This window comes from Centruroides vittatus, unplaced genomic scaffold (genome assembly GCF_030686945.1).
Source record: "Centruroides vittatus isolate TY-2023 unplaced genomic scaffold, ASM3068694v2 scaffold_435, whole genome shotgun sequence".
Lineage (NCBI taxonomy): Eukaryota > Metazoa > Arthropoda > Arachnida > Scorpiones > Buthidae > Centruroides > Centruroides vittatus.
Genome location: NW_027122708.1, coordinates 4056902 through 4071633, shown reverse-complemented (window position 1 = coordinate 4071633; position 14732 = coordinate 4056902). Strand labels below are relative to the sequence as shown.

General features: G+C 26.6%; 1 protein-coding gene across 2 annotated transcripts in view; it reads left to right on the top strand.

The window, feature by feature from the left end:
* The window catches only part of LOC136989057 (tyrosine-protein kinase RYK-like), a 56255-nt gene that overhangs the window by 25356 nt on the left and 16167 nt on the right, over nt 1–14732 (top strand). For both annotated transcript variants that reach the window (XM_067287148.1, XM_067287147.1), the window contains exons 2-5: nt 4384–4511; nt 4707–4806; nt 4875–5006; nt 14652–14681. In XM_067287148.1, coding sequence (XP_067143249.1) covers nt 4384–4511; nt 4707–4806; nt 4875–5006; nt 14652–14681 — 390 coding nt within the window. The remainder of the gene's footprint in view (nt 1–4383; nt 4512–4706; nt 4807–4874; nt 5007–14651; nt 14682–14732) is intronic.

The following is a 14732-nucleotide window of genomic DNA, read 5'->3' as shown; positions in this document are numbered from 1 at the left end:
AGTCTTAAATATATTCCGATAGTGGCCATACCATGAGAATTCTGTACGTCAAGAACTCGGTGCCAATAGCAACTAACTACCTCGAATGTATACGCGGAGAGTGGGCATTCATACGGCATATGAAGGCTGTAGATAGAAGTTGCGTGTTATGAGAATTGTTTTTCGTCGTCTCCTATAGAATTTAATTTCGGAAGGGGCTAGAGAGAAGTGAAAATTCTCGGTAATCGATTAAACAATCTGTTGGCGTCAAAATTTCATTAAGAGCGGTTGGTAATTTTGCAACACCATCTGCGGCTTGGCAGTGATAGATGGTACGCGGATTTCGCGTGTAACTTCTCATCATCCACCTGTTCCTGTAGGAACACTTCTAATTGGAAACTGTGTTCGTGACGTAACCCTTAGTAACGGGCCGTCTCTCGTTAGAAGTAGCGTGAATAGACAATTAATTAGCAGACGGACAAACTCGACCCTAATTGCCGCTTAATTCTTCAGCAGTAAACTTCGATTCGGCTTTTAATGAACTCTTTAAGATATGTTTTCAAGCTCTTCGCCTCTTCTGCTCGGCTGCTTTGATATTGATAACTCTTTCTGAGGAAATATTGACCGAATGTTTAAATATGTTGAATGGTCCGCTATAGTTTTATCAATCAATTGTTAACGCGCCATCTTTTGCCCGCTTCTCTTTCCTTCCTTTCGATACTCTCCTTAATTAAACGATATGAATATTTTCCCTTCCGATAAATTTGTACTCGACTCGCCACTCTCTTAGATATTGGGAAACCGGACAATAGAAGCCCTTATCTCTCTGCGGCAGGCATGTATCCGAAAACGCACCCTGCATCGCGTTTCCCCCAGGGAAAATTTACTTATTCAATAGCCCAGCTACGTCAGCATCCTGAAGGGTTAAAGGCAAATTCGTTCGTTTTTTTTTTTGCATCGAAAAAATATTAAGATAGAAAATTTCTTTGTTTTAACGCGTGGTAAATTAGCAATCGTCGCACGATTGACTCGGTCTGGAAAAGTCCTCTTATATAAATCACCCCGATGGACGGCAACAGTTTATGATAAACTGTTGCCGTCAGTCGAGATGATTTACATAAGGTTGCAAGACTTAACGGCCTACCAATTCAAAATAACAAGCCAATAGGTCACTTGCCTCTTTCGCTTCTGGAGTACCTGAAACGTGATTGACGTTTTCGATCTTATCCGCAGTTACGCTTGATATCTTATTCTGTAAAGAAAACCGATGGTTTGCCTACCTACTCATGTCGGCACATAAAAGATTAAAGTTTATCACTTATGGATGAATTATGGCAAACACTCCATTGTATCCAACGAAATTGTAATTTGCTAAAACCAAACATTGCATCCAAGATATATTCTTGTTCTTGTTTAATTATAACTTAGTGTAGTGGAGAATGATTTATTATCGGATACTTTCAGCTACGGAAATTTATTATTATTTATTGTTGTTGTTGCTTTTTTTTATTGAAGGTGCAAAAACGATTTTCCCGTTTGATAAATGCTGGATGACTGCATTGGCTTATCTAGGATTGATTTTGGAGTAATGGGTCACTAGGGAGGATATAGAATCGGAATGTGCTTTTCATACTTATTTATTCTATTCCAGAATAAAAGTAGGAATTTTAAATTAAATTTCTTGAAATGGGAAAAGCATAGACATAAAATTTTCAAGTAACCTGTGAAATTTTTAAAAAATTTCACCTGACAATTATTATCTTGGTCAATAAAGCTGACTTTTATAATATCTATTTAATTACTTTATAATTACTTTTAAATACATAACAGTTTCTACTTAAGTAATCAATATTGATTTTAGATTGCTAGATTTAAGTAAAGAAGCCTGTTTGAAAGATTTTTTTTTTAACATTCACATAAATGATTGTATAAAAATAGTTAAAAATATGAAAAATGAAGTTTAAAACATAAAATGATTAATTAATTAAAATTCTTTTTAAATATTAATATTGTATTTCAATTACAATATTTTAATGTCAGGTAAGTTGTTAAAGATTTTTAAAGTTAATGCATTATTTTATAATTATTTAAACATTTTTTTTTTAAACTGCAGATTGAAAATGTCAATTATTTTAATTTTTTTCAACAAATGTTTGAAATTTAAAAAATCGTACTTTATATTATGTTAAATAATAATTAATTAATGTATTAATTATTATTATAAACATCCCTGAATTAAATGATATATTTTATTAACTTATTTTGATTTCACGTAAATGTTGAAAGCGAACTTACGTAAAATATCATCTCACATTAATTAAATTATATAATTTGAAATTTTTCTCAGTTCTTTTCACAATTTCAAACCTTTCCTACAAAAATATATTTAATTTATTCAGTCTAAGATAATAAATGTTGATAAAATATTCTGTTGCATTATTAACATTGTACAGTTATATATATATATATATATATATTCTTTGCTGTGTGACATCTCTATGGAAACCTCTACTGTTTCTTCCAGTCAATAAATTTTGTGAAGCAAAAATATTTTTGTTTTTAAATATTTGTAATTGCTTATTGGATTTTACTTTATATTTTTAAGTAAATAGATGATATTGGAAACTGATAAAGAAAACAAATAATAGAAAATTAACGAAAACATTTTATAATTTTAGTATTTATTGAAAATATAATTTTTTTTTTTTTAATATAACTTTGAAATCTTTATGAAAATTAATTTAAAAAATTTTATAATTATTTTAAATTAATATTTAGATAGACAGTTTTTCTTTTTATATAAATTCAGTGAGACATTATTAATTCTATTTAGCTTTTTAAAAAAAATAAAATCATATTTGTAATATAAAAATCTTTCTATACAAAAATTATGAATAAAGACTTAAGTAACAGATATATATTTATGATCCAGTTTTTTATATATTTTAAAAAAATCAATCTTAAAAAAGACTTCTTAAGATTAAAAAAACTTCAAGGGTTAATAGAGAAGACAACCATCGTTTTTTAGCTATAACCGCATTTTATCAGAGACAAAACTACTAAGGATTACAACCATTATCTTTTATTACATTACAATGCATTTCAGGTGCAAAATTTGTTTTACTTGCACCCCTCTTCAGGTAATACATAACTACAATAGGGAAACATACAGATGTTACAAAAATTACTACAAATTACAGCATTCAAATGATTTATATTATAACAAACTAACCTCTTTTGCTAAAACATACAGCACTTTACGTTGATGTCCTACCCTCGAGGCAAAATAGAAAAAATAATAATAATTAAGATAGTTTTTGGTGTTATTATCAAGATTGAAACTGTTTACTAATCATTCGGTTTCAACAAATAAATAGATACAAATTATAATTTTTATATAATTAAACTTTTTAAAATCAATACTTTTATAGATTTTTAAATTAGTATTAAATTTTCAAATATTTTCTAATATAAAGAAATCTTTAGAACATTTATTAATAGACATTTGATGCTGACAGGAGGATGTAGATATTTTCAGATATATGAAAAACATTATTGTTTGATAAACTGATCTTTATAGAACTTTCTTTTTTCTACTTATAGGTAACTTAGTCCAGAAATTTGTACTCAAGTTTTTCTGTAAAATGTTTAAGCTTAAAGAATTACAATCTATAGACTATTTTATATTGTAAATTTCCTAAATAAATTGAGTTGAATAGGTTTATGTAATATATATTATGTTAATATAGAAAATAGCTTATCTAAAACTTTTTGCCTGAAATTTTCTTTATCTGTATAAAATATTTTAGTTTTATTTCTATATAATGCAAAATATTTTTTCAACTTTGAACAAAAATCAATTTCTGATAGTTTTCTGAATACATTTATTTCTGTAAAATAAATAAAATGTTATAAATAATAATTAGCCTTATTCTAATCTTTCAAAAATTTTAAATAGAATGAAAAATTATTTTAAGGTGGAAATAATGTTTAATTCAACAAATGTTTGAATAAACTGAAGACAATGAATAAAAGTAAATATATCTATATTTACTTTTATTTACTTCATTGTCTTTGTTTCATTAAAATCCATTTTAATGAAACAAAGTTTCATAAACTATACTCATTATGATTCTTGTTTACATTGAACATTTTTTTTTTTTTTTAGATCATAGTTATTATCATGAGTGCCAACTCTAAGGAACCAGAACCCATTCAGCCCTTTGGAGCTGGCACCCATGGTTATTATGACAATAAAAATTACTTCTAAGTATTTGCAAGTTCAGTTATTAAGCTTTTTATGTGTAATATATATGAAAAGCTCAATAACTTAATTAATTAAAAATAATTTTTAGGTTAAGTTTGTTTAAGACTTCTGCAATTAAGCCCATATACTATTTTTAGGTTTAAATGCAGAGCTTTCTTATGTTCGAGAAGGAAAAGTTAATGATTATGCTCTTGGTTTTGTTGTCCTCATACCTGATCATATTTCAGAATTACATTTTACTTGGCAAAGATTAAGTCCCATACCAGTAAGTTATAATCTTTATTTCATAACATCTTATTTTATGCAATAGTGTTTGCTTTTTCTTCTAAGAATGTATTGATGGTGACTGTTGATGATGATATCACATATTTTAATAAATTAGATTATGGTAATCAATTAAACAAAGAACTTAAATAATTGAATATGTTCAATTTCTTATGTAGACACATATATTTTATAGATGCCTTATTCAGTTGGTATTATGGTAAGTGATAATCAAGCATTGGGTACACCACAATTGAATATTTCTCATCGAGGACTTGTACCCATTCAAGAAGAAGGTGAGTACAACTTTTTAAAGTTTAAAACGATTTGTGAAAACATTTACTATAAATTTTATAAATTTCAGTATTTCAAGTTGTTTTGCCATGTACTGGAAAATTTAATGCAGAAGTGGATGTCAAAATATATATTAATATAACAATGCCAAATAATAATATCACATCTTTAATATTACGGAGGAAAAAAATTTGTTTGAAAGGTAATTTTTAGTTTATTTTTTCGTTAAACTAAGCATTTAAGAATTGCTGAATTACTTCACATTTTTTATATTTAAAGAGCTAATTTTTAATTCAATTAAAATGTTTAAGTTGCATAAATAAAAAATATATTTTATGTAGTCATTTATTAGGTTTAATACATATTACATTATATTTCATACATATATTATAACAGAGCTGGGAAAGTAAAAACACAATTATATGTAACAGAGGGAAAGTATGGCAATTAGTTGAAAAATACTCCCCAAGATTTTTACGGTTTTTGGACTTGAAACCGTAATGTCAAGAAATGAAAAAAATTCAGGGGGTTTTTTTTGTGTGGGGGATGGGGCATGATTTTGTTCATCTAATTTGAAATTTAATAATTCCTGTGCTTTTTGTAAAATTTTCTGAAATTTTGAACAGAGGTTTGGGTATTAGGGGATTGATGCTATTAAATTTTGGTGGTAAAAGGTCATCGACAGGTTGGGAAGATAAAGGGGGGGTCGTATGCCATATCTCGAGTAGAGTCAGACTTAATGATGATTTTACTCATTATTAGCATTTAAAATTTTTTTTATAAAACCCATCCCTACTGTCAAAATTAAGCTTCTCACCATTTTGTAATAATTAAAAATATATTTAAAAAAGTTTTTAATAAAATATCGTAACAGATGCGCCACACATGCATGTGTTGCTGGGAAAGTTAAGCAACATGTCACTGGATTTTTTGGATATTAGTACAGTATTTACATACATTAATAGAAAACATGCTATTGTATAATAATGCTAATTTTCTGAAATTTGAATTTCAAACTTTTATTAATTTTGTTTATAATACTGTTTAATAAAAGTTAATCTATTATTTACAAATAAGTAAACTATAGTTAATTGTTTATTTTATTTTATTTTTTTTGTTAATTGTTACTTTCTTTATATATAAATAAAAAGCAGCAAATTACCATTAAACCAGCAATAATTGTTGTCTAAACAAACATTTTCCTCCATTTTAAATGGTCATTGTCAGGTTTCTGATGATGATCTTTAAAAATTAGAAATAAACAAGTTTTTATGAAAGAAATTATATCTTCATTTTGTTTAAAACACAATGATTGAAATTATTAGTGTGTTTTTTTTTATGGTTTGGATGATGATCTTTCATTGAATTATAATATTCTATAAAAGTTAAAAAAAATTATGGTTTTGTAAATCATTATTCTTAAATTAACCGTATATAGCAGATGTAATGTTGATTTACAGTTCATACCTTCTTCCATGTTGGATTCATTTCCTAATTAAAAAGTGTACTTCAGAATTAATCATATGTTTCATCTGATAAACAAAATCCATTAATTGCTTGCAGTTCTTTGCATTGTCAGATTATTCTAGTTTATCATATGAAAATATAATGTACTGTACATACAATAATGTAATGAAATATGTATAATAATAATAATGGAAATATAATTTATCATTCCTATTATTATTCCGAGACTTAATGAAAACATACTATATAGTTAGGAAGTGTATAAGAGGAGATGAATTATGAGATCATTTATTACATTAGTTAAAGAGTTAGCAGGAATTAGAAAGAAAAAAATTTTTAATTTATCAAATGTTATCACAATTGTTTGTTTGCTTTATACACATATTACTAATAATCTTATGAATCAAAGAAAAGTACATAAAAGAAAAGTACATAAAATTTTAAACAGTTTTAAATAGTCATTCATACATATGTGCTTAATAAATAATGTATTTCTTAAATAGAACAATTTAAATGATTAATCTAATTTAAAAAAAAAAAAAATTATTTAGAAGGATTTATTTGGTATACTATATTAATTTGTTTTATTTATTGTATGAAATATGAAATATTTTATAAGTGTTTATAAAATATTAGAAATAAAATCAATAGGAACCTGAGTGTAAAAATAAACAATAGTTGGTTTAAATTATTATAAAATAAAAAAAAATTATATATAACAAAAATTAACTATAATGAAATTTATAAATATATTTATAGTAACAAGTATGAAATATTGTTAATACATAATTTGTTTGAGATATACTTTAAAAATATTTAATCTAAATAAAATCATGTATTAGAAATAAATTTTTAATCTCAAATTTAATAATAATATAATTTAAATGTCTTAGCATAATGAAAATTAGTCTTGTCTTTATTTTTATGTCTTTTTTTAATAATAATAATAAATTATTTGTTAACTGTTATGTTAATCTATTCCAATTTGGTTTTCTGCATGAAAAGTTTTTATTAAAAAAAATTATTAAGCAATGTTTTCAATACAGCTGATAAGGAACCAAAATTCCAGAAATTATTATTATTATTATTATTATTATTATTATAAACATTGCATTGACTCTTATCCAAAACTTATTAAATTTAAAAAATTAATAATCATTATTGAAAAAATTAAATAAAACTTTAAATTATATGAGTTAAATATTAATATTTAATGCATGTATTTTATGCATGTTATATTATATAACATACATAATATTTATATTTATATATTATTATTTTAATAACCCTGATTGCTACTCTAAAAATTTATAATTATTTTGCTAAATTATATAAGTTGTAGTTTTAACTAATTGTTTTTTTATTTACATTATGTATTGACAGATTTTTTAATTTTGTAAATTGTGTATTGTGAAAATCAGCAGCTTTGATTAGATTGTTTTTTTTTTTTTTTTTTTTTTAGAAGAAGAAGAATTTATAATGCTTTAATTTTTTCAAGCTTATCATATTTGTCTGATGGCACAACATAATAAGAATCATTATGTTTAATTTAAATAACTAAAACATCAATCTTTATTTTAATTTATTCATTTGTACTGTACATTATTACTTCACAATCTTCCATTCTTCTTTTCTGAAGAAAATAAATATTATTAGCATTATTCAAGAAAGATTAAAAACAAAGTTACTTAAAATTTTTTTAGTAATTTTCCTTCATTCCAGGGTAAAATTCAGCAAATTCTGTAATTTACAGTACACATACATTAATTGCAATAAACTGAAAAAATAATAATTAAAATTTCTTTTTTATTTTATGATTTTTTTTCCTTGTTAAAGATCATATCTTAATGATAAACAGCAAAATGAGTTATGTTAAATTCTCTTATCAGAATTCATGATAGTGAATTTGACAACAAGGAGAAATGACAAAAATGGAAACCAAACCAACAATCATAAAAACAATAAAGAGAAATTGAAAAAATGAAGGAAAAAAAAACAAATGTGAATTATTTACAGTTAATGTCTTGTGCGGTTGATATTTCAATTATTTTTTTAAATTTTCATTTTCTTCCTTTTCCAATGTTACTATTATGAGCATTTGATGTAAATACATTAGTAATAAATTAATCAGATTCATATTTGCCTGTATCCAAGTTTTAAAACTGATGTAATGAATGAAAATTATTAAAAATTATTTTCATTCGTTACAAGTTTACTAATATTTTTTCAAATCATTCGTGTAAGTTTTTACATGTTTGCCACCAGAGGTGTCTCTCATTTACTGTAATTTGAGGTGAATAGAAACACCTCTGTCTAAATGATTAAGTAACTCTAGTAATGTTTATGACATGATCTTGTAAGTTGTCTTAAAAAGATCTGTCTTATCTTTTCTTAATTTCAGTAAGTGTTATATGAAGTAATAAAATTTGTTGTTTTTTTTCTTGATATAAGGTAGGATGAATAGAAACAATAACTTAAAAGTTACATTGTTAGAGTGAAAGGTAGCATTGCATTTTTTTTCTTTGTAAAAAATGCCTTATAGTTACTTAGGCTTTATATTACATACATTACAGAACTTATACAGAAAGAATCAGAACTTTACAAAAAACTGCTCAAATTGCTTGGGTAATCTGAAAAACTAATTACGTGAATAAAATGAAGAGCTTTTAAAAAATACTCAAGTCACTGAAGTCATCGGGTAAACATGTTTTGAAGTAGGCCGAAGAGCTGGTAATGGAGGCAGAGTGTTTCCTAATAAAATCAAGTATGTGAAGTAAAATTCCTCACATGTCACCAAAAATCTCATCATCTGTGGTGTTTTCATCCACCATCTTCAATTTGACTGACTTTGGCAACATAGTCTGCTGGAAATCTTTTTTCTTTCCATACACCTTCACTACAGAGAAGTCATCAAGTTTATGAAAAATGTCTTCACCGAAATTGATTGAGATGAATATGGAAACACTAATAAATCTATTTAGCTGTTTCAGAGCTAGGTCTTAGACTTCTTGAAATTTTAAGCCACCAGTGTTGATAAAAGTTGCATGGAATGAATAGAAACAACAAAAAATAGATGTTTCTATTTATTCCACAAATTCAAAATCATTACCATAAAAAAGAGATCAATGATTATAAAAAAAATTCAAAATAGAAAATATTTATTAACATCTCATGTCTTAATAACATTTCATTAACACAATTTTTTAATAAAGTGACTCTTTTAATATGATACTTATCAACACAGTTTGTCAATCATTGGAAGTAAGTATCCAATCATCATAACATACAAACAAGCCTGATATCTAGAACAGTATTGTCAGACTAACAAAACAATGTTCATACTTTGAAAAATAATGTCTAATTGAAAAATTTCTGATTTGTTGATTAGTTTCTTTGTCAGGCATATACAAAATTTTGTTGAAGTTTTGTTTCTATTCACCCTCCAAATTTTGGTATATTTTCAATAATTATCAATGACTTTTTATTAAAAATTTAAGTTTTTTCCCCACAATGTATTATTAACATATTCTATTGCCCAATTTGCATTTGAATATTATTCTGATGTATGTTCTTGTTTGAAAATGTGTTGGAAATAATATTTATATGACATAAAAGGCCTGAAGGTGACAAGCAATAACAGTAAATTTTAACAAACAATACAAAAAAGCAATTGTATCAACCCAAAAACACTGATAACGTAAAGGATGATGTCAAGGAGATAGAAAATTTATTTTTTTATTGAATGTCTTCTTGTAATTCCTTTCATTATCAATGTTTTTGGGTTTGATTTACGAATATTTTTAAGTCCATTTTATGTCTATTTAAAGATTGTAAAACTCTTTATCATTATAATTAGCTATAGATCAGTTGCTATTTGAATTATTTTGCTGTTTTAATTTCTACAGATTTATTTAAGTATGAAATTAAATAAGTAAAATAATTTTCATAAACAAACATCTCTCTAACCCAATAAATTTGTATCAGATAGTTGTTTGGTGTAATACAAAATTTCCATGTTGAATGGAATGTAATAGTTGTGTTATTTTACTATAGAATTAAAAATTGAGAAAAAATTTAAAGCAAAATATTCATCAACATTCAGAAACTTCAAATAACATAAGGAAAACTTTTTTATTGGAGTCAAAGTAGAAAAAAAAATATCAGTTCCCTAGTACTTTTGGACCTCTCAAGACAATCTTCAGGGAATAAGAGAGAGAGATTTTTTGGTGAATTTTATCCCCTAAAGATGGGTTTAAGAGGTCCAAAAGTACTATAGAACTGATACTTGCTTTTCTACTTTGACTTTAATAAAGCAATTTTTTTTTATTTTTCTTAAAATTTGAAATGTTTTAAGTACAATTATAAATGAATTAAATGCAGAATTTGTGGTAACTTATTGCATGTAGATAAAGTTTTCTAAAGACATTTATATTATAAAATGAATTGCTTATTAAAAACCTTATAAATTTCTATCAATATTTCTTAATATATTCTGGTAATAATCATTACTAAAAGAAAGACAATTGTTCACACATTCAACTTAAGCTAATTGATGGATTTTCATTTCTTAAAATACTAAATAAACTTTTTTTTATAATCTGTTGTTATCTTTTATTTCTTAATTGTTTTTACTTAAATAAATTGGATTATTGAATAGTTTTTTTTTTTTAAATATACAGCAAATCCCACTTTTACAAATGTTCTGGGTCAATCATCATTAAGTAACTGATATAAATTGAAGTTACTTTCTTGGAAATACAATTTGAACTATCTAATATCATATTGAGATGGCCAACAAAAAATATATGGCATTTTAAATCATGACATTTCATAAATTTTAATAGAAAACTTATACCAGTTATAAAGTGGAGGGCTACTGTAGTCTGTAGAATTGAATGTATTTAATAACTCTCAGAAATTTAATATAAATTAACAGAAATTGGATAGGTACTAATTTAATTGTTTAAAAATGCAAATAAAACTTAAGAAAAATTTTTGATAAAAGCAAAATTACATATATAACATGGTAAAACTAAAATATATAACTTAGTAAAATTGTAAAACAAAATTATTGCTTAATTAATTCAATGTTTTATTATCAAGGAATTTGTATAAATTAAAATTGTACAATCCCCATAACAGGGATAATCCCTTTTTGCTAATAAAGATTAATAATACTGTTTTGAAAAAAAAATTATTTCTGCTCCCATCAAACATTTTTGAGTTTTTTTATAGTTTCAATGGTTCTCAATCTGCAACAGAATTGGCCTAACCCACCACTTTTTAAAAAAAAAAATGAGGTTTCTGAAGGAAAACATTTTCTGTTAAAAAATAGCATATTCATTGGCTACACACACTGCTAATTGGCTAATTAGATACAAATAAATGTATGTTAATTACTTCTTTTTGATAATTCTATACATTTAAAACTGAAACACTTAATGACATGTTTTCTTCCTTTTATGCTCCTCTTCTAAATTCTCTCATGGTAGAATCCAGTAGTAATCTGCTAACCTGTTCTCATTCTACTTTTTCATTTGAGAAAGAGTCTGATGGAACCTTTCTCCATGTTCATCAGAAACAGCTACTAGGTTGATGCGAAAAAATCCTAAATGGGAATGCAGAAAATGCATCTTGAGGAGTGACATATCACAACCCAGTGTTTGGTAGGACATTACCAACTTCACAATTTTCTCATAGTTGTTAGCTTGTACATTCCCAAAAATTCTTGCTCATGTTTTTAAATGTCCTTCACCGTCCTTTCTGCTGTGTTAAGTTTTCTTTGAAACTAGGATCCTTCAAAAGCTGTCTTACTTGGGCACCATCAAAAATTTTTTCCTTTACTTTTACATCACTCAGATGAGAAAGCTTCTACTTCAGGTAATCAGGTAAGCAAAGCCTTCTTCTTTTCTGTCCATACTTTCACAAAATTTTTCATCAAACTGATCTTGATGTGAAGAGGAGGTAAGAGGATTTTAGTTTACTCCACTAAAGCAGGAAGAGCAATATTCTTCTGAGCTTGTAGGTTTGCTGCATAATTGGGCCACTTTTTTTTACCAAGTACTAACTGTTTCTTGCTCAATTGTTCCATTCACATAAAAAAACAGCTAAATTTAGTTTATCCTCTTTGAAGATCTGTTAGCATTACAACATCTTTGAGGTCAGCATGCACATTCACTTATGCTCATTATATTTTATCTTATCCAACACATGTATCTTCAGGTTGCTGTTTCTTTTGCGTGAACAGCATGAGCGACCAGTATGAATGGATGTTATTTGCCATTGTGCAATAGAACTCCTTTAAGATTGAACTTTGAATCAATAAAGAGTCTTGACTCTGCAGGATCCTGTGGCAGCTGAAGCACCTGCAACAAATTCAGTATATTGTTGCAAAAAGCAAGATTGTCTTCTATTGAAACAACTTCACATTTCTTGATTTTCTTTTTCTGTAACAGGACACCTTAACTTCTTTCTCCAAAAGTTCCACTGTTGGAGATGTGATGCAAGAAGTTGAGCTTTTCTTTTTGAAAGATCCAAATCACAAATCAGATCATTCAGCCAAGGCTGATTGATGAGCTGTGGCTTTTCTGTGAGACTCCATAAATGATGCTCATCACAACTTGCTTGTCATTTTGGCAAGATGTCTTCAGGATCAGATTCCTCTTTTGAAGCTTCCATTAAATTCAGAGGTGGGGTCAGTACTGGCATCGATTCATCATGGGGCATGGTCAAAGTGCAGATATTGAGATATTATATCTTGCTTTTGGTTTTGGTGTAAAAACCTTTGATGTCAGCCATGCAAAAGTAACAATTCTGAAGTTCCAGTCAGTGTCTGCATGCTTGAATTACAACATATTTTAGGAGCCCAAGTTTTGTCTTGATCTTCTGCCTTACAGCTGAAATAATGATCATATGGTTTCTTCACTAGAGGTGTCAGTGATTTTCATTGCACCTTCAAAGTCGGTTCTCCACAAATGTAGCAGAAACAGTCCAACTGGTATTTGCACATGCATGACATGGTGAATTTGAGTGTGTGTCTGAGTCCAAGACTGAGTGCCTTGTATTTCTGCTGGAACTTATATAGCTGACAGGTGGGTGAATGGGGTTATCTGTAATCTGACAGCTGACATCCATAATCTACTAATATGTACAGTACCACCTGATCCAGGAGGGTCCTTTCAAAATGATTCCTGATGTTAAGCAATGTGATTTTCTCCAGTTTTATATTTTATCAAACAACACCAACAGAAAGGTTTTCTAAAAGAGGTATTTTTATGCAAAAAAAAAGCGGTGTTTACAAAAAAAAAACTGTTGGTTATAGATGACTTTGGACTTCAGATTCATATTCAGCATACTAAAATGCATTAAAAAAATCATACATTTTTTTCATAGGATTTTGATGCAGAACAGGGTAATTGAAGTAATTCTTTTATCAAATTTTTAAATTTGTTAAAATTGATGGTAATTAGTGTCTTCAAATAAATACTGTAAATCTGTTAAAAATTTCAAGATAGATGAAATGAATATCAGTTTCTTCGACTTCTTATCAGTAAAAGAATTATAGAAGAATTATAACAGTACATTTGAATATTATTGTGTTTAGAAATCGTTTGTCTTTAGCTAATTTTATATCATCCTATTTTTATGATTTTGCAAGCAAATGTATAAATTTTAAATTTATTAATTTGCTTTTTGACTGATTATTAATATTAATGATGATGATAATTCTCTAAAACGATGTATATTTATTATAACATTCTTGAATAAAAAAAAAACTTAATTATAAAGTTTTTTTAACACTCTTGTGTGCAATAACATTGATGATTAATATAGTTTTTGTTTATACTATTGAAACCATGACAGATCTAAAGCAATTACTATCTAACCTTAGAATTTAGTTCTGTAATTGGTTTGTTTTGACATTTTTCTTCTCAATAAAATTTATAATTAAATAGTTATTGAAAAGTAAATTCATTATATAAGAAATAAACTAACCCGACAGTTATTTCAAATACCAAACGAACAGCCAGATCCTTTTATCAGACTATAAGGCTAAATAATTACTAAACAATTTGGCAGGAGACAAGCTGCCAAGCCTCCATCTCTATTAAATGTTAAATGTAATAATTATAAGTAAATATTTAATAGAGATGGCAGCCTGATGGCCTACTTCATGCCAAATTGTTTAATTATTTAGCCTTATAGCCCAATAAAGAATCTGGCTGTTCATTTGGTAAATTTATTATATTTCAAAAAGTATTTGCTTGGGAAAAGTATCCAGACAAATACTTACAAATACATGTAATTTTTATTAAATGAAAATTCTTGTTCTTTTACAAAATATAATAATAATTTTAAATATGAAATTTATGTTTCACAGATGGAAATCACAATGGAACACTTCTTATGGGTAGGTATAAGAAAATTTATTAATTTCTTTTAGTTTAAGAAAGTTTGTAAC